We start from the raw sequence: 27,258 nt of genomic DNA, 5'->3' as shown, positions 1-27,258 counted from the left end.
TTCGGGTAGCTAGAGAGCTTGCATTAGCACATGCTATTAATTCTTCAGCGCATTGCATTGTTATAAGCCACTCAAGACAGTTCCCGGCGACAGACGGACGGACAGTTCGACAGTTGTTAACAAGCTGCCAAAAGTTGAGGTGAGAATGAGCCTAGCAGCGAGACACCCACCAGTCCCAAGGCAGCCAGAGACGTGCTGCTGCTGCCTTTACAGGGTATCTGCTGGGCGGGTTCGTCTACTGGCAGCACGCACAAAGTGCGTTAATTAACAGAAAATATGCTGCGCCCACTTGGTAACTGCAGCCGAAGGACTGCAACGCCCCACAGCAGCATTCAAATAGCCTGGCTATAGCTGGCCCTACCCCTACCCCTACCCCTACACCCTGTCCCATATATGATGCTATAGACTATGCCTTCGGCTTATTATTTACGATTTTTCGCATAAATTTACGCGAACGCTCGTAAAACTGCGTGAAATACGACATTTTGAGTTCTGTGAAAGTGTAACACGAACGAACTGACTCGAGATTGGCATCCGAGATCCGAGACTGGCAGCAGGAGCGGCAGAGTGGGGGAGTGGGGGAGGCCTGAAGACCTGCAACTGAACCTGGAGCTGAAGCTGAACCTGCGCACAAGGCTGTTCGCTGATCGAAGCGTGTGTGAGCGCTAACTCACCATGAACAATAAGCCAGCATCTCAGTGATTTGTAGCTTTCAGCGTTAACCTGGCAACAATGTTGCTAATAGATGTTGCTAAGCTGCCGACACCAACACCAACACCAACACCGACACGCAGACACCCAAAACGCTGAGCAACAAAAGCTCTAAAGTTCCTTTCGTCATGCCCTGGCTGACAAAAAGCTGCAGCTGCTCGATGTGAGTCTTAAGCTTTTGAGTTCCAGCATTTTAAGTAAATAAGCAAATTGAATTTGACAGAAAGTTAAAAACTTTTCTTTCCTTCACTTTACTCTGGCATAAATTAGAATTAATTTATTTAAGGAATTTTAAAACTGTGAAGGTTGTCTTAAAATTCCTTAAAATTAATTAATTTTATTAGTTTATCTCTGTTCCAAAGTTAAGTTCATTTCACTCTAGCTTTAAGAAATTAAGAGGGGAAATATTTCTTTTATACGTTTTGAAAATCTCTTTTCCTTTAAGAAATTTTTAACCAACCTTCAAAATAGTTCACACAACTTTTCTTAATTAATTTTCATTTCAATAAATTTTAAATTCATTGTTTTTGCTACTCAACTTCTTTATATTTTCATCTACATTTTTTTTTTTGTGCCTTTTCCAATTATACATATTATTACTTTTGTTTAAAAAATTGATTGTGTTTTTTTCTTCTTTTTTCGGTTTGTGCCTTTGCTAGAAATACATTTTCGTGTCAAGTTATGGACTCTAATATTTAATCGTCCGCCAGGTCGCCCACTGTGAGCGTGGCTGGGGGCGCTGTGGCCGCTGCTGCGGTCACACTGAAGGGCAGACCGTGCTGCGTGGCCGAGGCCCAGCTGCGGCGTGGTAGTATCCGGCCGAAGTTGAAGTACTTCTGCCTCAGCTTATCCTTTATTTCGTCCTCGTTCATGATGGCGCTAGCCTCGCGAAAGTTGAGGAAAATGCGACCCTTTTCATCCGTTTTGATGGGCAGAATTTCGGTGCAGACATTGCGCGCTTTCAGCAGGAAACCCTCCTCCTCCTGGGTAGTGCTGATGAGCGCCGCACCGTCACCCTGGCACAGTTGAGCCTCGGGCAGCACGACCACGGTGTCCAGGCGCGAGTCCATGGACTGGGAGCGCGGCGGCTTGGCCACATGGTTCTTCTTCTTACGCAGGCAGAAGGGATCCCGATCGCTGGCCTTAACATACTGCACCACCGGCCGATTGACGCCCCACTTGGGGCGATCGTCCATTTTGTGGCCATCCTTGTCCTTGCCCTGATTCTTCCTGTTCTTGTCCTTCTCCTTCTCCTTGTCCTTGGTCTTCGCCTTGAACGTGGTCGTCGTCGTCGTAGTGGTGGTCGTCGTTGTCTCGTGGTCCTTCTCCGCCGCCGACTCCTTCGCCGGCTGTGTTTGGGTCTTCGACGTCTGCGTCGTGGTCGTGGTGGACACCTCGCGCTTCAGCAGCACCTTGTAGAAGTTGTCGTGGAACAGACACAGATCGCAGTTGAGCGGCAGCTCCGTCTGGGTCTCCACATCCGCTTGCAGAGCGCCCTCAGTGGCTCGCCTCAGCCTGTTCGCCGACTCGCCGGCTGCAGCAGGAGTCTTCACTGGGATCAGCGCCAGTTTGTCCTGCTCGGCTGGCTGTCGCGCAATATCCACCTCCAGGGAATCGGGCGAGAAGAAGCCGCTGGCCGTCTCCAGGGCAGTGCGCCCCGAGCGTGTCGTGTGCAGCAGTTCCTCATCCTCCTCCTTCTCCGCCTGGTAGCCATCCTCGGTGCAGATCGAGGTCTCCGTGCGCTGCGTCATGGTCGCCTTGGAGTAGCTCCGCTCCGTGCTGGCCGGCGGCGGCACCGGCGCCGGCTGCTGCATGAAGTACGTGGCAATCTGCAGATTCCCAATGGCATTCTGCAGTCCGAATATGTCCGTGGTCACGGGCAGCGGGATCAGTGTGGCTGGCTGCATGAGCAGCGCCAAGTTCTCCTTCTCCTCGACAGAGCTCGTCAGCTTCGCCTTCGTCTTCCCGGGTGACTCCTTGGCAGCGCCCTCTGTTGTCTCTGAGGTCGGTTGCTTGATGGGCTTCGTGATGGTGCGCCTCAGATTGATGGGTGTGCCAATGAGCACCTTCTCCTCGGAGACCACAGCTGGTGGAGCAGCAGCTGCTGCTGCTGGTGGTGGTGCTGCTGCTGCTGCTGCTGGAGGAGGAGGAGGCGGCGCTGCACGCGGCGTATGACTCTCTGCATCCGCTGCATGCTCTAGTTGCTCCTCAACAATCTCTTCCTCTTCCACGGAGAGCACCTGCAGCAGCTCCGGCCTGTCGGCCTGCTCCTGGCTCTGGGCTCGCTCGCGGTTCTTGCGCTTCTTTTGCTTCTCCATTTTGGCGGCCACCTCTGCCTTGGCAATGGCATCTAGCATCGCCTGCTGCTTCTTGCGCTGCGCTTCCTCGCGCTCCAGCATCTGGCGACGCTCGTGCTCCAGTCGCTCCTGCTCCAGTTGCTTCTGCCTGCGCATGCGCTGCTCCTCCAGCTGCTCCTCCTGCCTGTGCCGCTCCAGCTCCCACTTGCGTATCAGCTCGCGCTCCTGCAGCTGCTTCTTGATCGCATTGTGATACTCGGCCGCCTTCCGCCGCTTGTCCATGCGCTCGGCCAGCGTGTGCGCGTCAAGCGGCGCATTCTGCCCGCGCAGATAAGTGGAGGATGAGTGCACCGACTGCGCATCGTCCTCGCTGTCCTTGAGATCGTGCATGCCACGATTCAGCCAACCCGCCGGCACCGCCACCGCCACCGGCTGCTGCCCGTTGTAGTTGGCCCAGCGGGCGCGCTCCCGATCCCGATCTCGATCCCGCTCCTGCACATAGTAGTCCCCCTGCTCGCAGCTGTTGCTGATGTGCACCTGGTAGGTGTTCGACGTGGACACGTCGCGACTGAGACTCACGTTGGAGCAGGTCGACGGAGCGGCCACATAACAGCAGCTGCTCAATTGGAGAGAAGCCCATTAGCCTCCACTCGAACTTGGTTAGATTCTAGGAGTTCGCTACTCACCTGTCTGCCAGGTAGCCATCGGCTGCCAGTGGCTCATAGCTGTGGCGCTGTGCAGCCCCACGGCGCGTCGGCTTGGACGCTTGAGCACCAGCAGTGGGCGTGGGCGTAGCCATGGGCAGGGGCTGGGGTAGGGGCATGGCCGCCCCCTGTATCGATCGCCTCAAACGCGAGGCGTTGCCAACGCTCTCCTCGGTCTGGCTGGCGCTGCCCATCCCACTAATGCTCCCATTTTGGCTGGCTGCATCGTTGTACCAAATGTCGGGCGTGTGTGTGTTCTTGGGCGTGTCGCTCAGATAGCCGGAAGTGTCCTCTTCCTGGCAACCAACTGGCGCTTGGCTCCCATTCGGATTGTTTAATCGATGTGGCATGTTGGCGTTGCCGGGATCAATGTTTGTTCCCTTCACGTTGCCATTGACTTGGCCAAGTTGATTGGCCGCTTTTAGCTGCTGCTGCTGTTGTCCCTGTTGCCTGCGCCCTGCCTGATACTCCCGCTGCCTGATTGTGGGTAAACTGGGACTCCTTAGCCTGTGCTGCTGCTGGTGCTGCTGCTGCTGCTGCGGAGGGTGTTGCATGCGCCCTTTGGCCGTTTGCAGCGCCGTGGGCACCAGCTCCACGTAGCGGCCGGGTGGCGCCTGCAGCTGTCTCTCGGACATGCCGGGCGCATAGCTGCCACGCCGCTGACGCCTGTACAGCAATTCATCGTCCTCAAAGTCCGCATCGGCATCCACGTCCAGCTCGTCCATGTAGCGCTCCACCTGGTTCATGTAGTCCTCGCTGCGCTGCCGCTGCACTGGGCGATAGTCCGTGGCGGGCTGCGGCCGCACAATCAACTGCATGGGTGGAGCGGGCGGCTGGCGGGCGTGGCTGGAGGTCTGGTTCGAGGAGCTCTGGCTGAGATCCAGATTGGAGTAGTACGTGCGTATGGAGGTGCGCTCGATCTTGTGGTGCGAGGTGGATGAGGTGTGCTGATGGTGGTACAGCTCATCCATGCGCGCTATCTCCTCTGCCAAGAGAAGACACCGTTAGGAGCTGCTCTCACGGAGGCTGCACTGCACTCACCTCTTTCCTTGGCCCATTGCTGCTTCTTCAAGTCCAGCAACCTATGCGTTTGTCTAGCTTCCGGACCCGTAATCATGTCTATTCACCTAGTTCATTGCACCTGAGAGAGTGAGAGAGAGAGAGAATTGACGTCACTGGAGTTGGACACCACGACGGGACAAGGCTAAGGCGAACACTAAATGCGAACAACTCAACGAAATTCCATCAAACTCGCGACACTGAGCCAAAATTCGATTTGTTTTGCATTGGAATGCCCTGCCAAACGTCGCCCTGGCAACGTGGCACGTGTAAACAAATGGGGAATATGTCCGAAACAGCTCGAATACAACTGTATACCCTTTCTGAAATCAGCTTAGCTAAGGAGAAGTTCAGGTAATTTTATTAAAAATCAATTAAGTTTGTGCTAGACAAATACGAGTTAGGGTTAGTCTACTCCCTCCCACTCCCACACATATATCACCGCCACCTCCACTTTCAGAATCGATATACCCCATGGCAAGTGCATGGCTAAACTTCCTCAATGACTGTGACGGGGCTAAAAGTCCTTGCACTCCACGCGCAGTGGGTTAATGCAATCAGGTGAGCCTCGCGTGCGAATCGCTCATTGTCTGTGAGTTTCGGAAGGTTCGTACACCCCTAAAAATATACGCAAATGGGCTACACAAATAGACATTTGAATAAATTAAGGGTGGAGAGACTTGAGAATGGGCCAGCGCCGTTAACTGTTTATTGATTGGTCGAAATTCGTTAGCCATGCAAATAATTTCCTTGGGCTGGGCAGCAACAAGTCAGGCCGGCCAAGTCAGTGGCCTTATCAACTGGATCAGTGAGTAGAAAGGCCAAATGCGTAGGTGTCAGATGCGGAACGTCCTTCGTTCGTGCCCAAAGAATGCAACTCGATTAAGAGGGTACAACCTACCTACCTCTACCTACCTCGGCCTACCTACCAGAGCGTCTCTGAACAGAAAACTTTATTTCCCATGGTCAAATAGAAATGGCCAAAGATAAAAGGAAGAAATATCTCATAACCCATTTTCCATAAACATACATAAACCACAAAAGCCACAGCAAAAGTTAACCAGACTCATTGTTGTTGTTGTTGCTGTTGTTGCTGTTGTTGTTTGGGTTGCTTGTGTTGTTGTTGCTGTTGGGTCTGGTTTATACGCGTGGGCGTAGAAATCACTGCCAGTCAAAAGGTCATGTTATGATCTTGAGCGAACTATGTGTCTAAGTCCAACGATGACGCTGAGGAGCATGGGAGCCCGAGCTCAGCTCAAGCGATTGCAGTTGCAGCAACACAACACACAACAACAACAACAACAGCAATGGAGATCAAAGACACAGAGCAAAAAGAGCAGAGCAAAACGGATCAGTGTAGAGCGAAACTGCGGATGGTACGGCAATCAAGAAATCCCACTTGATACAAGTGCATTTATAAGACATTATAATGAGTTTTTATAAACTTAAACAGGGTCGCTCATCGCTCGTCGGTCGTCGCTCGTCGCTGCCTTAGGGCGTCACTTAACTAGACTTGAACTTGGACAGGCTCTTGACTCGGGCACTGCGCAGCATTGATCATGGCTGAAGATGATAATTGCTATGAGCTAGGTCAGCAGCCAGACAGTTGGGCAAGCGCAGCGTATGTCACCAATCCACTCTTACCCATAGAAAGTGATCAGTGATCAGCAATCAGTGATCAGCGATCAGTGATTAGTGATCGGTGATCAGTGATCAGTGTGACCAGTGATCGGGCTAAAAATAATCGTGTCTTATGGCAACCATTTAGTCAGCAATTTTCATACATCTTGGCAAAAGATTTCACTCGGTGTCCGAGCGTTCGGGCCAATTGAACGATCAGCAATCATTCGATCGCTCTATCGATCGATCGATCGATCGATCGTTTGTTCGTTCGATGTATCATTTAGTGTGTAACCTCAATACGGCGATCAATAAACAAACAAGCCAAATGCCTAATAATTGTAATTTACCATATTTTTGTCGACTATATGACGATCATAGACGAACCAAACACGATCGGTGGGTGCCCCGTGGCAGAGTGGAAGTGGGAGTGGGAGTGGAAGTGGAACTGGGAGCGAGTGCCAGGGCAGCTCTCTCGGGCAAGTCGCAGAGCCAACACTCGTAGCTTCGATGGGCAATACATATTGATCAAAATTGATGATGTTGACACGAACTTTGAACGAGCTCCAAACAAGCGATGATGACTCTACGATCGGCAAGCACTGTCTACCTCGCTGACGACGACGACGACGTCGACGTCGACTCCACTCCACCTGCTTCTCTTTCAGCTGCAACGATGTTGTTGTTGTTTTCTGTAGTCTTCAAGGGTTTCTTGCCGATATTTTTAAATCGTTGAACGATTTTCCCAAGTGTTTTTCGATTAAGCAACAACAATAACAACTCTATGAATTCTCAAGTGAGAGTATCACACAATCGATACATCATACACTTATCAGCCAGACTCGAGCAGCGCAACTATTCGATAGCTGAAATTTAAGCTAATTGAAGACGGCTCGGCTCGCTGGGCTCTTCAATTCCATTTGACATTTGCCGTTTGTGCTTGTGTTTGTGTTTCTTTTGAACGGGTTCAAGTGTTTCTCTTTCTGAAGCATTTAATTGTTCAGATGACACTTTTGGCTTTTGTCTAGGCAACAGAATTTCTGGCAATACAAATTTGTGGCGGTTTTTCTTTAGCGTGTTGCAATCGAAGCGCGTTCTCTTCGTAACTTTCAATTAATGTAGTTAGTCTCCATCGTTGCCAAAAATGGTTAGCCAGACAAAACGTTCCGAGACGTTCACAACAACAACAACAATAACAATGACAACAAGCAATCTGACCAACTGTCTGCTGGTCACATTGTAGCGCCAACACTCGCCAACAACTGTCAGGTGTTTAGATGCCTACCTCATAGCTCTCTCTCTCTCTCTCTCTCTCTGTCTCTCACGCTCTCGCTCTGGATCTCTCTGTCTATCTCTCTCTCTGTTTCTGTCTAGCGCCACGAGTCGCATTAGTCTAAGACTTAAATGGAGTTTAAGCACTTGGGCAGTCAGCTTGTAATGCTGTAAGATTAGAGTCTGAGAGACCTTGACTCATGTTATATAGAGGGGCAGAAACGAAGTGATGCAATAATCCTTTAGCCTTTTCTCAGCTAAGAGCTCTTTTAGCAATTGAATTAATAAATAAAAAATACTTAAATATTCCCATAAATATGTTTGAGGCGCTGCTATTATGTTCATAAATTTCTTTGTTGGACTCCTATATAACAAAAAGCTAAAATTATTTTTTTTTTTTTTAATTTTATTTATATTGTATCTGAAACAAACCCCCTATAAATCACTGCATTTATTGATCTAAACTATCCTCACATAGATTGCTCAAGGGAACCTTAATGAATAGTTTTCGAAATTCCGTAACATTATTGCAAATGCCATAATCGAAATTCTCCTGGCAATCTCAATCGGTTTTAATAACACTCTACTCAACTATGTATTCTCTCTTCAGCTTCCACATCTCTTCGTATTCAATATGTGCAGAAATGTGCTGAAGTGCAACCAGAGTTCGGTTCAAAGTTGTTGCAGCTTGTTGCAGCTTGTAATTGTTGCCACTCGTCGTTGTCGCTGATTGTCAGTGGGGCTGTTGCTGCTGCTGCTGTTGCTGCTGCTGTTGTCCTCTCTGGCTGACAACATGCTACACTTTGGTCACTATAATGAGCCGTAATTAGTGCTGATGTGTGGACAACTCAGATGCCTTGGCTAACTATTCGCCATGATAGGCCGCGTGTGAAAATTTGCGCGCTTTTTGATAATTGCGACAAAGCGCTGTGAGTCGTAGCTAACTGAATGTTGTTGTTGTTGGTTGCAGTTGTTGTTGTTGTTGTTGTTGTTGTTGCTAGTGATCGTTGGCGGCTCGCTGACATGGCCATGCATCAACGTCGGTGTCGCAGACGTCTGGCTAAATGAAAGGAAAACTGATTAGCCTTGACAAGTTCAAATTGTTTGGCGTAGGGTTGGGATTGGAAACGCGTTGAGTGAAAGCGTTTGGGGGGCCGGTGAATAAAATCTCTTTTCCCCAAAATAAAAAGAAAAACCATGTAAGAGACACAAGCACAAAAAAAAAAAAAAAAAAAACGAAAGAAAAACAAAATATCAAAATGTCCACTGATTGCCAGCGCTTGTCGTACGGCCAGACAGTCAGACAGCCAGCCAGTTGGCTAACGGTTAATACAGTCCATCATTATCAGCCACCAACACCGCCTAGCAGTAAAAGAAATGCGTTGCAGCAACAAGCAGAACAACTGCAACTGCAACAGCAACAGCAACTGCAACTGCAACAGCTCTAAGGTCAGTTAGAGACCAAAAAATTGTTGTGCACACACACGGCGGCAGCCTAAAAAAAATATTCTCACAAGGCTGCTTGCGGCTCAGTGCGGCTGGTTCTGCTGGCCACCGTCCGTCGTCCATGCAGTCTCAGTCTCAGTCTCAGGCTCAGCCTCAACCTCAGCCAGAGCCTGCAACATGAAACAGGTGTGGCACATCGCGTCTACAATGCGCATCGTAACTACACACACACACACACGAACACACCAGGCCGGGCCAAAGCCAAAAACTGGGAGGCTGCCCCAGCCGTTTTGGCCAGGCCATCTCTGCGGCTTGACTCCATCTGAAGCAGTAAGTGTGCACTGAGCGAAATATTTCATATGTTTATGACAAGTTTTTCTTTTTTGGAAGATTGAGAAGCCAAAGAGAATTCTTGCTGCGATAAATATTTAATCTGATGAGTATATAACTAAACAGCTCTAGATTGTAGAATGATGTAGAGAATTAATATAAAGAAAAGTAATATAAATTAATTATGAAAATGTAATTATGAATTAAAATGTCATTTAAATGCGCAATTCTAAATTATTAAAAATATATAATAATAAAAATAAATGAAATAATTAAAATATTATATAAATAATAATAAATATAATTTTAATAAATATATATATAAATAAAATATATTATGAAATGTATTATATTAATATTCAATAACAAATGTATTACAAAATATTTAATAATAATAAAAAATTAATATTTAATAATAAATATATAACAAAATAATTAATTAAAATATATATCATTCAATTATATAAAATATATAGTATAAATAGAATACATATAATAATAAAAAATTCAACTATATTTAACAATAATGTTTTACATTTTTTAATTGATATAAGAAATCGATTGAATAAAAAATTTCCAAGTTATGACCCTAAAAAAATATTCGAATGTATTTGAAATATTTTAGACTGAAATAAAATGAGTAATGCTTAGAAATATTATAATAAAAATAATAAAAGCACAAAAACAAAACAAACAAAAAAAGTAGATTCATGAACATTATTGATTATGATTCATAGAAAGAATTTGTATAAATTAATTTAATGCAAAAACATTTAAATATTTGTTGACGAATAAATGAGAAGAACTGAGCTTACCTAAAATTATATATGGAATATACAATATTCATTTTAACAATTAAATTAACAAGATATATTTACTCCTATTCTGCTTATTAACTTTTTATTATTTTCTTTTTTATTAACTGCCATTTCCATATATTAAGTCCAATATTTTGCTCTAGCATTTTTAGGGACACACCAAAAATATTTGTAGTGTTCCTTTGGCGACGCTTTTACCGCACGTTCGTTATTTTTTCGCAATTTTTGAGGTCACAATATGCCCGACGACGACGACGATGATCATCGCTGGAAATCTGAGGCCGGGTCTCTGGCTGGGTCTCTGGCTGTTGAGGTTTGTTGTTTGTCGCCTTAATGAAACACGCGACATACGCTTACACACATGGCTGGCCAGCGCTGAATGTGGGCACTCGGCCTGGTCTAGTCCGGCAATAGCAGCAGCAACAACAACAGCAGCAGCAGCAGCAGTATGTTGTAGTAGTACACACACACACACAGGCACACACACACATGGCACTCTCAACTTTGACCCGGGTCAGGCCAACTGCAAGCTGAAATTATGTAGCATGGGGAGGCATGGAGCGTTGCGCGAAATTAAAAAGATAACTCAGATGTGAAAACAATTGATAGTCACAGATATTGAGCTTTGACAGCCCAAGCGATAGACAATGCATGATAATTTTCTAGTTTTTCCTCTGCTGCTTCTTCGCCGTCGCCGTCGTCGTCGTCATCCTCTGCATCTGCAGCGTAGCGTCTTCTTCATCAATTCTTGCGTAAAGTCAATTAAGGTTAGATGCCATGAAGATGAAGGCTTCAAGATGCAGCCAGGAACAAGTCTTCGTCGACATTTGAACTGCTCAACTGCTCAGCTTGGCCATATTTGGACACTAAGTGGGCATTTTAAAGCAAACCAGATGCCAATTCACCCAAGTATTTTGGTTTCTGCTCTGGCCTGGTAATCGTATTCCTACTTATCGCTAGAGGCTGTTAAACGAACTGTCTTTGAACTGCGCATTCACTTCGTGTGATGTGTTTTGTTTTGCTTTGCTTGGCTTTACTTTTTATTTGTATTTTTATTTTTTTTTTTTTTTTCTCTTCTCTGATTTCGGCTTTTAATGATTGATGGCCGTGTTGCATTGTTGTGTATCCGAAGTTTGAGCTAATTTATAACAACAACAACGACAGCAACAGCAACAGCAACAGAGATTGGCTAACTGAACGACTCCGCGCATCATCAAGCAATTTGTATGCCTCGCTGTCAATATGGAATCAAAAATATTGAACGATCCTTTTGTTTGGCTCGTTTTGATTGGGCGTTTTTTGTATATTTGTATTTGTTGCACTTATTGTATTTGTTGCTACACCTTCAAAAGCGGAAATCCCATCAACAATGCGTCGTCAACTCTGATGAGTAATGATTGGAAAGTGGCTGCAGGGATCAGCGAGTGACGGGCGGGGCGACGAGAGGCGAGAGGCGAGAGGCGAAAGGCGAGAGAGACAGCTTCAAAGTCAAGCTGTGCAAAAAAAGAAGAAGAACAACAACAGCAGCAGCAAACAATGTATATAATAATAAAAAGAGGAGAGTAAACGGTCGTTGCTACCCCTCAGACACTTTACACCTTCGATGATCCGTCATAACTTTTAACACATGATATAATTTCGTTGCATTGTGTCTGCAGGATCGCATTCTGTCTATCTGTCTGCCTCTATCTCTCTCTCTTCTCGCTTGTAAACATGATTGATGAGGGCCCACAGCTCCATCCCCCTGCAGCTCCCTCTGGCATCACATCTCATTTGCCAGCTATCTGGATCTTTCGCTCCGTCTCTCTCTCTTGAAATTAGTACAACAAACTGTCAATGATCTGTAATTGCGTTCTCAATCATACAAATGGGTCTGAGGTCGTTTTGTGTTCTCTTTAATTCAAAATGTTTTGTGCAAAAATAAAAAAATATACTATTAAATTAAAAATACCAAAAATAAAAAATAAAAAAAAATAATAATACTAATTGAAGTGCCATAGTCGGCTATGTGGAACTAGGAAATAGTTTAACTTCCTTAACGTATTTGAAGAACCTCTAATCTTTGATTTAAAATTTTCTAATATTTTATAATAATATTTTGGCAGTTTTTGAAGTAATTTTGCTTATAAATAAAATATATTTTATTTAAATTTAATGTATTTTTAGTAGAAAACTTGCTTTTTCAAGCGTTAACCCTGGTCTGAAATCGAGCTTATAGATGCTTGTATAGATCAGTGCCTCATATACCATATAGAAATAAGCCTAAGTTATCACAGCCATAGTTGGGTTTTTCCTATTTTACTTAAATACTTTTCTTTTAAGTTTAAAAAACTATCATACTCCGATTGCCCAGTTTCAATGAGTTCAAGCTATAAATAAAATATTCATCAAATTAATTTCAAATGCTGACAAGAAATTCGTGATTTAAGAAAAACACTTTTAGCTCGAATACCCTGCAATATATATGTTTATGAATAGATAGACAAGACTAGGGCATGCTGATCTATATATATTTATAAATTTATATTAATATATACTATGTAAACAGCTCATATAATTTCCACTCCACACTCATCTCTCATATTTCACTTGCTTTATTCAACCTCTTCGTTCTCTCCAGGGTATCTCGCTGAGCAGCCATCTCACCTGCTCTGTCCCGTTTCGCTGCCGAGTGGCGCCCCAAAATGTTTTCGTTCGTTTTCAATCGCTGATGCACCACAATGATAAGAAATCTAATTGATTAGCCTTTTGTTTCAGTTCGGTGTGTTTGTTTGTGTGTTGTTCTCGTTACCGATTCGGCTGATGCTGTTTGCTCACCTTTCAATATTGAAACTATTTCGATGTTTTCAATTCCCACGCCAAGTCATCATATACAAAACATTTGATTTATTATTGAAGGGGAGAAAAAGAGAAAATATATCATAACGTGCTTATAACTGATTGGATCTCGTACATTGCGTTCGTTTCCATCAGAGTTTTTTTTTTCAAATTTTATTTTTGGGTCAATGTCTGGGGCAGCAGTGACTGGACACAGACACTCCGAGTGGATGCTATTTGTACTGCTGCTTGGGCCTCTGACGATTTTTGGGCTAAGCAATGCGGAAATTCAGCTAATACGCAGGTGTTAGCTACCGCCCCGTTAATAACTCGTTGGCCCGCATGATATATGAGCTATGGAAATAAATCCACGGCATGACCTCAGCTATCAAACTTCACACGAAACGTAAATTTATCACCCCAATGCCCCCGAGCCCCAAGTCCCAAATCCCAAACAAAGCGCCCAAGCGCTGCGCTCCAATAGCAGCGCAGGCTTAACTCATCGCACGGCTCATTAACAAGAAGCTGCCTCTTGTGGCTTATGAATAATCAGTTTATTAATCAATGTGCCGCATGATTGCAAATAAACGATGATGCTATTATAATGATCGCACTATTACGGATTACAAATAAATATATTTATCTATAAGTATATGTGTATACTATATGTATGTGTGTTTGTATTGATTTACACTTGCCCAACTTGCTCTCCAATGCCTCGTCACGAAGCTGCTGACCTACAGAAAGCCCATGAAGAGGCTTGAATGGCGTACGATTTTCATAGTTCTCGACATATATTTATATATGTATGTATGTATATATATATTTTATTGAGTTGTGTAAATTTCTAATTTATTTCATTTATTTTCAGGCAAGTTTTATCTCTGCTGCCACATCAATCTGCACATGCCACAAAATGCTTGCCCCGTTCTCAAATTTGTTATACGCTGGCAATTAAGTTGTATTTTAGCTGCTGCTGCTGCTGCTGCTACTCCTGCTGCTGTTGACCCTCACGCTTGGTCACTCAATTAGCTGGCCACACACCAAGTCGTTGCCCTTCTCCCTCCCTCTCACTCGTTCTCTGTCCCTCGCGATCCTGGGCTGCCAAACAGCTGTTGCCGCTGCCCATCAAATGCTGCCGTCAACACTTGGGTCTGAAAATTAAATTTATGATGGCCAGTGGGCGTGGCCAGGCAAAGGGCATCATTAAAATCGACACAAAAAAAAGCAAAAAAAAAAAGAATGGAAAATATAGAAAAAGATTTACAACAAAATGCAAACAAAACTGTCTAAGCCAAAAGATCATAGCAGGATGAGCGATGCGAGACGTGCGTGTGTCATGCGTGTGCGTGTGTGAGTGTAGTTTAAATAAAAATCAAAAACATAAATAGAGAGAGAGAGAGAGAGAGAGGGAGAATTAGAATAACAATTGGCATTAGCCGTCGCCAGGCCTAAACAAGCAACCCCCACAGCCCGCACAAATGTCTATTTGCTGCATTTAGAGCGCTCACGCGCGTAATTAGGAGTTGCCCAGGCTCAAGAGCCTGGCCAACAAGCCGATGCTGGCCAAGAGCTGTGGCTAAGCCGTTGTGCGTCGACTTAGAGAAAAGTCGTTGGATTTCCGTAACCGCAACTACGGCCGGACAAAAGGCCAAACAAAAAGCCAGCAAAAGGCTTATTTAAATGTGCATTAGACGTGCGTCCGTTTGGCCTGCTGCTGCTGCTCCTGCGGCTGGCTAAGTCCTGTCACATGTCAACAATTCTTTTTCTACTCTTTTTTCCCAAAACAGAACGCAGTTCAAACTTCCTGCCGGCGATTAGGAAGTGCTCGTAGACTAACGAAATTAGTCGTCTGCTTTTCCTCTTTCGTTTTTGGGAAATTTCGTTGTGAGTCGGAACATATGTTGCGCACAGTTGGCATCCTGGCAAGTCCTGCCGCAATTTCATGCTCACTCACACGGTACTTAAAGTGTGCTGCAGCGTGTCCGCTAAACAAACAGGCCCATAAATATCTCGATATCTCTCCTACTCCGACTGCTACTCCTACTCCTGCTACAGACATTTTGATACAGTCATTAGGCCACCAGCGTTTGCAAGGGCTACCGAAATACCAAAAACCAAAGATCGATCGATCGACCGATCGACCGACCGAGTGATCCCCTGCCCACAGTCTTGTCTCTCGCTTAATTACCCAGCATGTCTGAAATTAGGCTGTCATCATCATTTAGTATGAGTTAGGAGCAGGCACTCTATAGCACTAACCCTGCCCAAGGTTTCTACAACTTTATTTATTTATTTGTTGTTGTTGAGGGAATTCTTTCGTTTAACTGTCAGCTGAAAGGCTGACTGAGCAGGCACAAAGTACTTGAGATATATTTATATTTATCCATATGAAGTCAACTGGGATGATGATAATAATTTTAAGAATGAAAACAAATATCATTTAAATTATATAAATAAAAAGTAAGTTAGAAGTGAGTGAGAAGGTGTAATTAAACTCTATATTTTTTAATTGTTTATTTAAAATGATATCTGATGTGATCCTTACATATAAAAATATTTTTTTACATTAAAAAAAATTAAATAAATAGAAAATTTATATTGATGCAAATACTTTTTAAGTAATCATAAGAATGAGATATTCTTATATAAATTTAATAATATATCTAGACACATTAAATAAGAATATTTAATTAATTTATATAATATAATAAAAAATAATTAAATAAAAATTTATATTACTTGATAAGAATTTTAGATTTTAGAATTAGATATTGGCATTGAATATTTGAAATATATATTTTTTTTAATTATTAAAAAAAAATATATATATAAATATATATGAAAAAATATTTCTTTCTATATTTTTTTAGAATTAAATTTGAATTTTATTTATTTATTTTTTTTTTTTCTTTCATAGCATATTCTCTCCTTAAATAACTATAAACATTAATTCATGAAGCTATACCTCACTCTTTGTTATTTTTTACCTACAGAGCCGAAATCAACTCGATTACTGTGCACTACATGAACTCTGTTGATCACAATATTTAGCACGCATAAACGTGACGATTTTGCAATCATTATTAATAGATGCCAAGCTTATATATGTGTGTATATATATTATAATCGTTTATAGTAGACAACGACGACACACCCAAAAGTGCATCTCTTTCAAGACGATCGCAACTGAAACTGCATTTGCGACTGTCATTAACAGCATTTAAAACAAAAAACAAAAATAAATAAGAAAAATAAGAAAAATGAGAAAAAAATATAAATAATTTGCATTTGCTATAAACAATAAGGCATTTAAGCGTTTTCAGCTTTGTGCCCGTACAAATGGCCGTAGATGAAGCCATCCGATGCATTGGAGGAGTTCTGAATGCAAAAGCAATACAAAAATGGAGCTCGAACCGATCGATCGACGAGTGACTGGGCAACTGGGCAAGTGTTGAGGCAGCGCTCGAGCTGCATCACGATTTAGCTTTATTGACTGACACACACACACACACACACATACACAGAGAGACAGGCATTTTTTATATATATTTTCTATATTCTTAGCATAAAATATATAAAGAAAAAAATCTTATTAAAATTTTATTGCAGCAAAATGGAAACAGCGCGCGAAAAGCTGCGGCTAAAAACGGAATTCGTGCGCATCAACAGCTTCAATTTGTTGTTGTTGCTGTTGCTGTTGTTGTTTGTTGCATCTTTTGTCTAGCGGAACACCTGCTAAAGTCAAGCGATGACGTCCCAGCCACAGCTTGCAGCTGTTGTGTGATGCATCCGAGGCAGACGTGGAGTCAACTCAGCTCAGCTCAGCTCAACTCGGCTCGGCTCAGCCCAAGTTGAAGCCAAGTCGAGTCAAGACAAGTCAGAGGCAGCGTCGACCTTCTTACCGCCCGTCCAAGCTGAAACCGCCCCTCGACAAAGGCCGCATACGACCTTAGTCATTTGTCAGCCAACAGCCAAACCAGCTGGGAACCGCTGCTGCTGCTGCTGCTGCTGCTGCTGCTGCTGCTGCTGCCGCTGCTGCTGCTGCTGCTGCTGGTGGCACTTTCTTGGAGCAAGATCAAGCCTATATGGCAGAGCAGCAGTGCTGCAATGCCTAACTAAATATCATTGGGTCAAGTTCAGCGCTGCGCACATTTAAAACAATATTTTCTCAAAAGACCTTTCAAATTGTAAATATGCATATATGTATGGGTGTGTGTGTGTGTGCCTAGAATACCCTGTAAACTTATAGAAAGGCGGATATGATTGCAGCATTGAGCTGCTTTATTGGAAGTACTTCACTATTTAGGTACTCTCAATGATATATAAGAGATGCAGAAGATTTAGTTGAGCCACACGATATAATAGAGAGAGGATTAAGAGAGAACAGGGAGAAAAAGACAAAACAGTGACTAAGAAAGAAAAGAAAGATCTAGATGAATTGCAGGAGAGAGAAAGGGAACAAAACTGGAACTAAATGCCAAAATGGAGAATGGAGAATAAATGAAATGAGGAGGAAGAAGAAAGTAAACGAGTGATAGTGAATGAGACAGATATATATATATACTCGTCTATACAGGAATAAAGGACCGAGCGATATTGGGGTGTCAATAGGCATAACAGATAGAGAGAACTGAGAGAGAAATAGAGAGAGAGAGAGAGAGAGAGAGAGAGAGAGAGTGAGTGAGCTGAAGTGATTAGATAATCACTGAGTATCCAATAGTCGTACACTCATTTTATTTTTCATACCATCTGCATTTAAGCGGTGAAAATTTAATTCATATTTTCGTTGAATTGCAGCCGCTTTTCGATTTGATTTATGAATTTCCATGTGGTTTATTATCGAACGCCTCTTTGTGGCACCATTTGGTAGTCATGGTCTATGATTCATTTCAAGCTGATCTCTGATGCCGGCAGAGAGACAGTGAGTAAGAGGCTGTGAGCTCTAAACTCTGTGCTCTGTGCTGCTTGCAGGTGCTGAAGAGACGCCCCATTTTGAAGCTCCAGGTCCTCAAACATTGGGCTTTTATTGCCATTGCGGCGCGGCGACTTTCTCACATCGTAAAATTCATAATGAAGTGGAAAGAGTGAGAAGGCAAGACTAACACATGCCCTGTAAAGTAAAAGCAAATGTACACCTAATAAATGAATACGCTAAGAGGAGAGCGGATATAGCTGGCCCTTACTTCTATCAATACCCTAACTTTTCATTTACCGAGATCAATCAAGAGTATACCCCACCCACTATCAGTTGAGCTCATCTACTGCTTACAGGGTATCAATAGCAGCCCATAGCATAGATCACAATTAGGCCCCGAGGCGGACTTTTGGCATTTGGGGAATAAGTCCATATAGCTGATAGAATGTGGGATTGAACCAGGCTCTCTCGCTCACTCTCTCGCTCGCTCCCTCACACATTTCTCACAATCAGCTGTGAAAAGTCTTTTCATTTATGACCCACTAAAAACAACAAGTGAACCGAACTGAGCCAGGCCGAAACTTGACTTATTTCACAGCCTCGTTTCGTTCGCTCGAATGTCGAATGTGAAGTTCATTTGTTTAGTTATGGATTTAATGTACGTCCATTATGCATAAATTCACGAAATTCCATAGAGTCGCGCATAAGGAGAGCAGCACACAGAGCTTGGGCTTTGTTCGGGCCAGCTTCGTGGTCCATTTGCCAGCTTAAGGTGTTAATAACAATCACAAAGACGTTACAATTACGCATTGAAATCGGTTCGAGTCCGAGTTGGAGTTGGAGTTGGAGCTAGAGTCGGTTGTGTGATGTCAACGGCGTGAAGGTTCCCACAGAGTTCGAGCTTGAAAGAGAAGAAAATAAGAGTGTTGAACAACTGTTGAATTGGTGTTTAGGCGCGTCTCTTTCGTTTTATGACCGCCCAATTTTGGTCCATATGCCCCAACAATGCGCAACTTTTGTGTTAGCCAAATGAAAATTTAGATGGAGATGGAAATGGAAATGGGCTCCCATCAGATGGGGCTGTGCACGGAAGCTGTTCTAGCCGCGCAGACTCTGTGGCCAGACAATAATATTCAATATTATGTGAACCGGTTGTGACCATAAAATGTGGAATAAGCCAAGCTTTCGGGCATCTAAATGTTTTGTCATAGCCAAATGGAGATTTGTTAGTAAATGTCTTCGCTCTTTTTGGAGCAATTTGTTCGGCCACACTCAATCCGATCTATCAATTTATCAATGTCCAAACGCATTGACACACACAAATTAATTTGATTAAATTCAAATTCGCACCACTACAAACTGGAAACTGGAAAATCTCTGTTCACAAAGCGAAACTTGAACAGAAAAGAAATCCCCCACATCCAAATGAAACCAAAAAAAAAAAAAACTGAAAAAAAAACTAAATAAAATCAACTTTTGTCCCAAGTGGTTCACATTTTTCATAGATCGCATATATACGAATATGTGTTTGTGTATGCAGGAAATTAACATTTCTGTCTTTTGGATTTGATTTGATTTTTATTTTGTATTTGTATCTCGTGTGTTTTTGCTGTTTTCGGCTTCGGCTTCGGTTTCGGTTTTCATTATTGGCATGCGCGACCCCTAAGGGTCAAATATGATTTGGTTTCGAGTTTTTATGTGGCACGCTCTGCCCGCTGATGTCTTTCGAAAAAAACCAATCGATACCAAAACAGATCAACGATCTCATTTGCATACGGCATATGGCATACGGCACAAAGCTGCCAAATGTGAAACATGCCAAAGAGCATCCAAATGCCGCAAGGTGGAAATCAATTTCTGGGGCTTTCAATCAAAATCAGAAATGGAAAAAAATGTATAAATACCAACAACAACTACAACAACAACGACAACCGAAACCTGTGGCATTTTGGCACAACGAGCAGCAAATGTTTGCACTAGTAGAGTGGGGCAGACGTAAGAGATACCCTGTAGAAGCAGGAATGGAAAAGAGGTGCTAAATAATTTGATTGATCAACATTATTATATATCGATTAATCATATTGAGCAATGATATTCAGGAAATGAATTTATTAAAAAGTTTATTGAATAAATAGATAATGAAAAATACAGTAAAATAATTTATTAATTAAATATAACTATGAATAAGTATATGATAAGATATATGATAAAGATATATAGATGAGGACAGGAGCTTAAATATGAACACGAATAAGGAAAAGAATGTGAAATAAGATATAAATAGAGAGAAGAATAAGGGTAAGGATAAGAATAAGGATATAGATAGATATGCATATTGATTTTAAATACGTAAATGCTAATCGGATCGGAGTATATGATTGCATGTTTATTTAATAATTTATTTTAAAATATGTATTAACAAAACTAGAGTCAATTTAGAGAGAAAAAAATACGGATATGGATATAAAAATATATGCAGATGGATGTGAATAAACTGTATTCAATAAAGACATAATTAAACATATGAATATATGTATAGATTTGGGTAATGATATTGACATGGATATGCAGGTAAAGATAATGAAATAATATGAATAAAATGAATATAAACATATAAAGTTAGATGTGGAAAAAAATATATCCATGTATCCATGTGAATACGGAAATGATATATACATATGGAAGTACATAATATTTGATATGCATATTTTTAAGTATTCACTATAAGAAATACATCAATAGTTGAAAGTCTATAAAAATATGTTTATACACTTCTCGGCCGCCCCCTCATTAGCATTCGCGCTTTCCAGGGTATAATTGAGACGAGTAAACTGTGTAAGTGAATGATTGGCTCTGGTTGGCAGACAAACGAACAAATCGAACGCATAAATTAGTCAGAAATAAGCGCGAAAACGTGTTTTAAATTTTTGTTTTCATTTCACGCGCGCATCTCCAATGCAAAAAGAACGAAACAAAACGAAAACGAGCCGAAACCGAAATCGAATCGAAACGAGATGAGACGAGACGAGACGAGACGAAATCAACGACGAACGCTCATGTCAGTATTTGTCAAAGTTTTTGGCAGTGATTAATGCATTTATAATTAATTTATTGTATACACACACACACACACACACACAGTGAGAGAGGGGCACACACACAGACACACGAATACACTCTCAGTTATGCTGCTGGCTGAGAGCAAACATTTGCCGACTATTCTCTGGCAACATGACACAAGCTCGAAATGCCTTGGGCCCCCCCCCCCCTTGCTCTCTCTCCCCTCTCTCCATATCTCTTTCTTTTCTGCAAGCCTTTAACCTAATTTCATCCGAAATATTTATATTGAGCAGCAGCCGAAATGATTGATGATTGCTGATTGATGCAGGACAATGGGCACACACACACACACACACTCACTCACACAGAGACAGTGAACATTTTCGCAAAGTCACTTCAACGGGCGGCGGCAAAATGTTTGAGGCGCGTTTTGTGAGGATCTGAGCAAAAGTCACATACATTAGAACGCATTAAAGTGTAACCAAAAAGGGGCGAGTCCAACGGCAAGACGCAGTTGCACGTTCCATTGTATGTGGCAATTGTGTGCCAAAGGATGCGCGACTATTTCTGCAGAAGAAACTGCAGCAGCAGCAGCAGCAGCAGCAGCAGCATCCGAGGCAGCAGCACCATAACAAACAAATCAAGCAAACAATTGCAAGGGATTATCTGTTGCTCAGCATGGATTAGCCAGCACATGAGGGCACACACAGTACACTCACACACACACACACACACACACACTCATGCCATATGCAAATGCCACAAACTGTTTGAGAAATTAAAGCATGAAATTTCTGTCAAAGGCAACCAAAACGAATGCTCTATTGTGGGAGTGTGTGTGTGTGTGTGTGTGTGGGTGTGTGGGTGTGTGGGTGTTGGCCAGTCAATAAAAAGGAACTGAAAAAAGGTAGCTCACAGGGCAACCGCAAGAGCAACCGCAGCGCCGAAAATCACAGAGAACTCGCTGCGACTCCTTGTAATGGGTTTAAACACCCCGTTTTCCTTCTGACCAAAACTCACTCGGAGCGAGCGTCCTCAATTCTCAGTTCTCAGTTCTCAGTTTCGATTTCCGTTTCGATTTCGGGGCGTTTACCTTGAGAGCAGCCCGCCCGTATTTGACTTCTATGCCGGATTGCGACCCTTTCTCAAAGGGTTTCGACAACAAACAGATGATAACGAGTTTCGGGTTTTCGACTGTTTCAACATCGTAAAACTCAACAAATTGGATTAACTTCTGTGGAGTATAGCTTGGCTCAGTTAGTGGAAATATTATGGGATGCTGATGCGTAGATGCGTAGTCGACTCTGCTGCTGGCGTCACGCCCATAATGAAACAAGAACATCTGCAAATGTGAAAGAAATTTGACTTTTGTCAGAATGTGAAAATGGGAGAAAACAAAGGAAAATCTGTCAATTGAAGAATTGACTGATACATTGTATGTATTCAAATGTTGATAAAAGGCAAGGTTAAAAAATAATGATAACAATAAAATATAATGATAATTATAAATGAGCTTTTCTCATTACATATCTTTGGCTAAATTGAAATCTGGTTTTGGCTGATTGTCTTCATAAACAGCCGCATAGCCGATAAATATGAACGAGTTGCTGCTATATTCAAGACTTGAGTGGCGATTGGCCGATGTGGCATGTCGAGGCAGGTTAGGCTGAACAAGTGTTTCGAGTGTTTCAAGTGCTTCGAGTGTTTCTAGTGCTGCTCACAATGCAACTAATATCATAAAATGTCTTATGGCTATCAACAGATAACGCATTTAACGATCACTGCTATGACAACTTGACAACTGCAAATGGCTAAAAAGATGGCGTGAGCTGGCGCCAGACGAGGGCGGACGGGCAGGCGGGTGGGCGGTCGGGTGGTCAGTGCGATGCGATGTCAATTTAACACCGTTAGCAATGCGGGGAAGTTGACCCAAACTAACTGACTAACGAACTAACTAGCTAACTAACTAACAAACTCGCGTGAGTGTTGCCCCAGCCAACGGCAATTGAATCCAGTTCGTGCGCATGCAAAAACAAAACACACACAAAAAGCAGAGCTTAGGCCAAAGGGGGCGAGTGGGGAGAGCAGGGGGTGCCAACACACAAGTATCGATCGATACATGGCAACAGTTGTGCCGCATAAATAGACCACGCCCACGTGCGACAGCTACACTCACATACACACACGCACACTTAGGCGATCAGTCGTCACTCTCGTTGCTATATATGTTGAGTGCATGTATGTGTGTGCGTGTGTTTTGCTCTGCATTGGTCAATGAAATGAGTAAATAAGTTCGCGTTCACTCGAGCAAAGCGGCGCTATATAGTGCGCACTCTTTCTGTCCAACGCTCCGACAGCTGCTCTTCATATTTATAGACCGAACAAAACGAACAGGCAAGCGATCGTGCTGTCTCGCCTGCATGCACGCCCGAGTGTGCTCGTGTGTGAGTGCGCTGTTATACTGGTTTATAACCGGGTGCTCCGATTGTGTTAATCGAGCCAATCAAATGTCGTAACGCTTGCGCAGCCAGAGAGAGCAGAGAGCGAGAGCGCACTGCTGCTGCTACTCAGCTGTTAACGAAGCAAATACAAAATGGAGTGAGAGCGAGTGCGCGCATGAGCTGTGTGTTCGGCTGTATTGAGTGAGTTTCGGACAGAGTGTATATATGTTAAGCGTTTACAGCGCACTGTTAACTGCTAAAAGTGCTCAAAGTTGCTCACTCTCTCGCTTCTCTCTCTCGCACTCGCTCTCTCTATGTGTATATCGCTCTCTGAGTGGTTGTTCATATGTTCTCTATCGTGGGTCCCAGCACCGTTAGAGAGCACGTCGGCTGCTGCTTCTTCTTCGGTTTGTTTGTCTTTTGATGAGACAACCAGTTTGTAGTTTTTGTTTATAGCAGTAGCTTCTTCTCATTGTGGTTGTTGTTGTGGCTGTCGTTGTCGTTGCTGCTGCCGTATGGTAGCCGAAGCCGAAGCCCAGGCTGTCGCTTCGTATTCGCGCCGTTGATTGCAAAGCATCTCAGTGCTCGTGAGCATTTTGCAGAGGCCTCCGCAGCAGCAGCAACAACAGCAGCAGCCGTCGTTGCCGTTGCCGTTGCCTTTGCCGTTGTCGTTGTCGTAGCCGCTACCAGGTGCGGTGTTCGGTATTTTCGTACCCAGAGCATTTTGCAGAACTGTTTAACATCAGTCTTTAGTGATAGCTCGCGCTTCTTGCTCGCACGCTCGAATCGCATGTCGCACGCTCGCACGCTGCGTCGTCGGCTTTTTACAGAAACACCAGAAAGAAACGATTGCAAATTGTAACGTGCGTTCATCGATCGAGACTTCGATTACTCTCGTATATCGTCTATCGTATATCGTATATCGGCTATCGTTTATCGGCTTACAATCCCCCGCCCAAAGTATGCAAAGTGACCCAATAACAACTCAATTCACAGTTAACAAGTTAATCTAGAGTGCTATATTGCCGCAAGTGCTATACTTTTCACACCTCTCTCACACACATACACACACGCGCGCACACACACACATGAGAGGCATAAAAAAGAAAACAGAGGCGCGCGCTTGTTCGCCATTTGCCCAACTCAAGTCCAAGTGCCTTTTCACCACATAAAGGTGTGGCCTAAAGTCAAACAACAACAACAACAACAGCAACAACACGACAACAAATGCATCTTGAGAGTCAACTGAACAACAAGTCAACTAAAACTCATCTTTCACTATGTTCTATATAAATTAGACGGCAGCAAATTGAATAAACACACACACACACACACATACATACTCGTGCAGAGAGTGTGTTATATACACACACTCGCACACACTCGTAAATACAGGGAGCGTAACGAGCGCGTGTTTGTGTCGTTTATAGAGTTTCAGCTACGGTATATAATGCATGTATATCAATGTACATATTGCTGAGCTCTACGCTCGTCTAAAGTTCTAAAAGTCAAGTGCAATTTAGCAACGACAAGCAACAACAACAACAAATGCTAAAATACTGTACGCTTAAGTGACGTTTTATTGGCGCAAGGTGAAAAAAAAAAAAATAGTAATAATAAAACTAAAATAAAAATAGAAATAAACGAGCGAGGAGAGTTTACAATGTGCACACATAACAAACAACTTAAATGATTTTTCGAACCAAAAAAAAAGCAACAACAGCAACAACAACAAACAACAATAATATAGGAAATATAACAAAAAAGATAACAAACTGCAGCCTCAGTGCACTATGAAAATTTGTAACTGAAACACGTGAAAAATCGAGAGACGGAAAGCCGCACGGAATCTCTATTCAAATTTGGATTAAACAAAGTAATTTCAACTCTTTGGCTTCTTTTTTTTTTGGCTTTTGCGGGCAGTTCAAAGGCGTTGATAAGGTATGAGATTTTATGTACAATTTCTGAATCTCTTTTTTTTTCGTTGTTGTTTTATTTTTATGGAGATGCTAAATAGAACTTGAGTCTGTGGATCATTCATAATTTGCTAGAAAAGAATGGGAAGAGTGGAGAAAAAGTCTTTGAAAGCTGCTATCAGCCTCGGCTATTAACATAACCATAAGAGTTCGGGCCAAGTTCTGAGCGTTGACTTTTGATTGGCAGTTTAATGGATGCGGCTGCGATACGAATGAAACATACCTGAGACACATTCATCATACGTATAAAAGTCGAGATGGCATAAAAATTCAAACATGTGAATTTCATTAACGCACAAATTCAGTATTCAGAAAACAACCAAAAGTCGACAAAGACAAAAGACAGACGCAAGCGGGAGAAGATGGCGAGCAGAGATAAAGCATACAAAATTGACTGACGATTGTGGGGCCCATACGGGCCGAGTTGGTGAGAAAGTTTTCCGTTTTGTTGGACAGTGCACTTTTTAGTATGCCCATAAAAGCAACAACAAACCAACAACAGCAACAACAACAACAACAATAAGAACTAAAATCGACAAGGGCAGGCAAATAAACTTTACGACTATATAACAGAATCAATGTAAGCCAAAGCACATACACTGAGCGAAACTAGAGCTAAATGTACTTGAATATATGAGCTGAATCGAATTGGAATAATTTTATGAATTTACAAATTTATATATACAGCAAAATATTATTGTTTACATTTGCTTATTTTATCTCTTTTAAATAGATTTCTGAAAACTTCATTTATAGCTCATCTCAGCTATCAATTAACAGCTCAGCTGTGATCTCGTTTTTTATTGGATCTATAAAAATATCTTGGTAAATTTATTATTTGTATATAGTTTTTATATTTGCCAATAGGTCAGCTCTCTCTCTCTCTCTCAGCGCACATTCAGTCTATGTTTTCTTGCAGTGTACTGCAGCTCATGTTTGCTCTATAGTGTAAACAGCGTGTAAAGCTTTATTTGCTTGAATTTGTTACACAAAACTTGGAACTGTCTCTCGACTAGCCTAGAATTGCAATCAAAGAATTTTGCCAGTCGTCGATGACTGCGATGCCGCATGTTGCTTTTGCATGTGCCGCAAATATTGACAATTGCCCCACTGTCATAACAAGCGTGATGATTTTTCGGTATCTTATGTTCCACAAAGTGTGCACTTAACATGCTCTGCAATCGCTGTGTCGAGTGGGTATATGTGTTCTATAAGCTTTGACTTAGATAAGCGACAGCAAATGGTTAGGGAATATTATAGATATAAAATATTCATATATGAATAGAGTTATATATAAAGGAGCAGATCACACTTACAATGCAATCCTACAGAATAAAGCCTTTTACAGAGTCCTACGGAAGAATGGAAGACTCAGACTGGGTTATGGAAGTTTTGCTGTTAATATTGTAGTAATACATTATATAGGAAATTAAGTATAAACTTAAACAATAATGATACCTGAGGTTACGAAAATGCTCTCCATAGACTCTCATTCGATTTTAGCTAAATTTTTATAATCTAAGCTCTAAGTTATCTACGCAAATTGAAATACAGATTTGAAAGGTTTTACTGGAATTTTACTAAGCTCGTTCAAGGACTTCCGTTCATCTAGAATGTTACCTATATGAACCCAAGTTTGTTATCGAAGTCATCAGCTTGGCTAGCAGCTATTTACCTAACTTTAACATATGAATCCTGCATTACCGATTAACTTACAGCACATTAAAAAAGAATCATTTTCACTTTTAATGATTTTGCTATGATGATAGTTTTAAGCCAAAAAGTTCGT

At 42.6% G+C, this 27,258-nt stretch overlaps 3 protein-coding genes across 7 annotated transcripts in view; 1 reads left to right on the top strand and 2 right to left on the bottom strand.

The window, feature by feature from the left end:
• Nucleotides 1-1,244: 1,244 nt before the first annotated feature.
• On the bottom strand, nucleotides 1,245-5,030 carry LOC108612330 (uncharacterized). Its single transcript, XM_089468021.1, has 3 exons — nucleotides 4,754-5,030; nucleotides 3,695-4,697; nucleotides 1,245-3,624 (listed from the first exon to the last, which is right to left on the bottom strand). The coding sequence occupies exons 1-3, from the start codon at nucleotides 4,827-4,829 to the stop codon at nucleotides 1,407-1,409; spliced, it is 3,297 nt and encodes a 1,098-aa protein (XP_089324147.1). The 5' UTR covers nucleotides 4,830-5,030; the 3' UTR covers nucleotides 1,245-1,406.
• Nucleotides 5,031-17,928: 12,898 nt separating this feature from the next.
• On the bottom strand, nucleotides 17,929-22,521 carry LOC149269172 (uncharacterized). The gene is made up of 2 exons (XM_089466994.1): nucleotides 22,146-22,521; nucleotides 17,929-18,893 (listed from the first exon to the last, which is right to left on the bottom strand). The coding sequence occupies exons 1-2, from the start codon at nucleotides 22,392-22,394 to the stop codon at nucleotides 18,795-18,797; spliced, it is 348 nt and encodes a 115-aa protein (XP_089323120.1). The 5' UTR covers nucleotides 22,395-22,521; the 3' UTR covers nucleotides 17,929-18,794.
• Nucleotides 22,522-23,983: 1,462 nt separating this feature from the next.
• The window catches only part of knrl (knirps-like), a 29,535-nt gene continuing 26,260 nt past the window's right edge, over nucleotides 23,984-27,258 (top strand). The window contains exons 1-2 of one of the 5 annotated variants that reach the window (XM_089466621.1): nucleotides 23,984-25,369; nucleotides 25,511-25,896. The gene's annotated coding sequence lies outside the window, so the exon portion shown is untranslated. The other 4 variants (XM_089466620.1, XM_089466622.1, XM_018008930.2 and 1 more) reach the window with 4 other exon arrangements.

The sequence above is a fragment of the Drosophila arizonae genome, chromosome 4 (genome assembly GCF_054131065.1).
Source record: "Drosophila arizonae isolate 15081-1271.41 chromosome 4, UAZ_ARI_1.0, whole genome shotgun sequence".
Lineage (NCBI taxonomy): Eukaryota > Metazoa > Arthropoda > Insecta > Diptera > Drosophilidae > Drosophila > Drosophila arizonae.
This window is presented reverse-complemented; position numbering and strand designations above follow the sequence as displayed.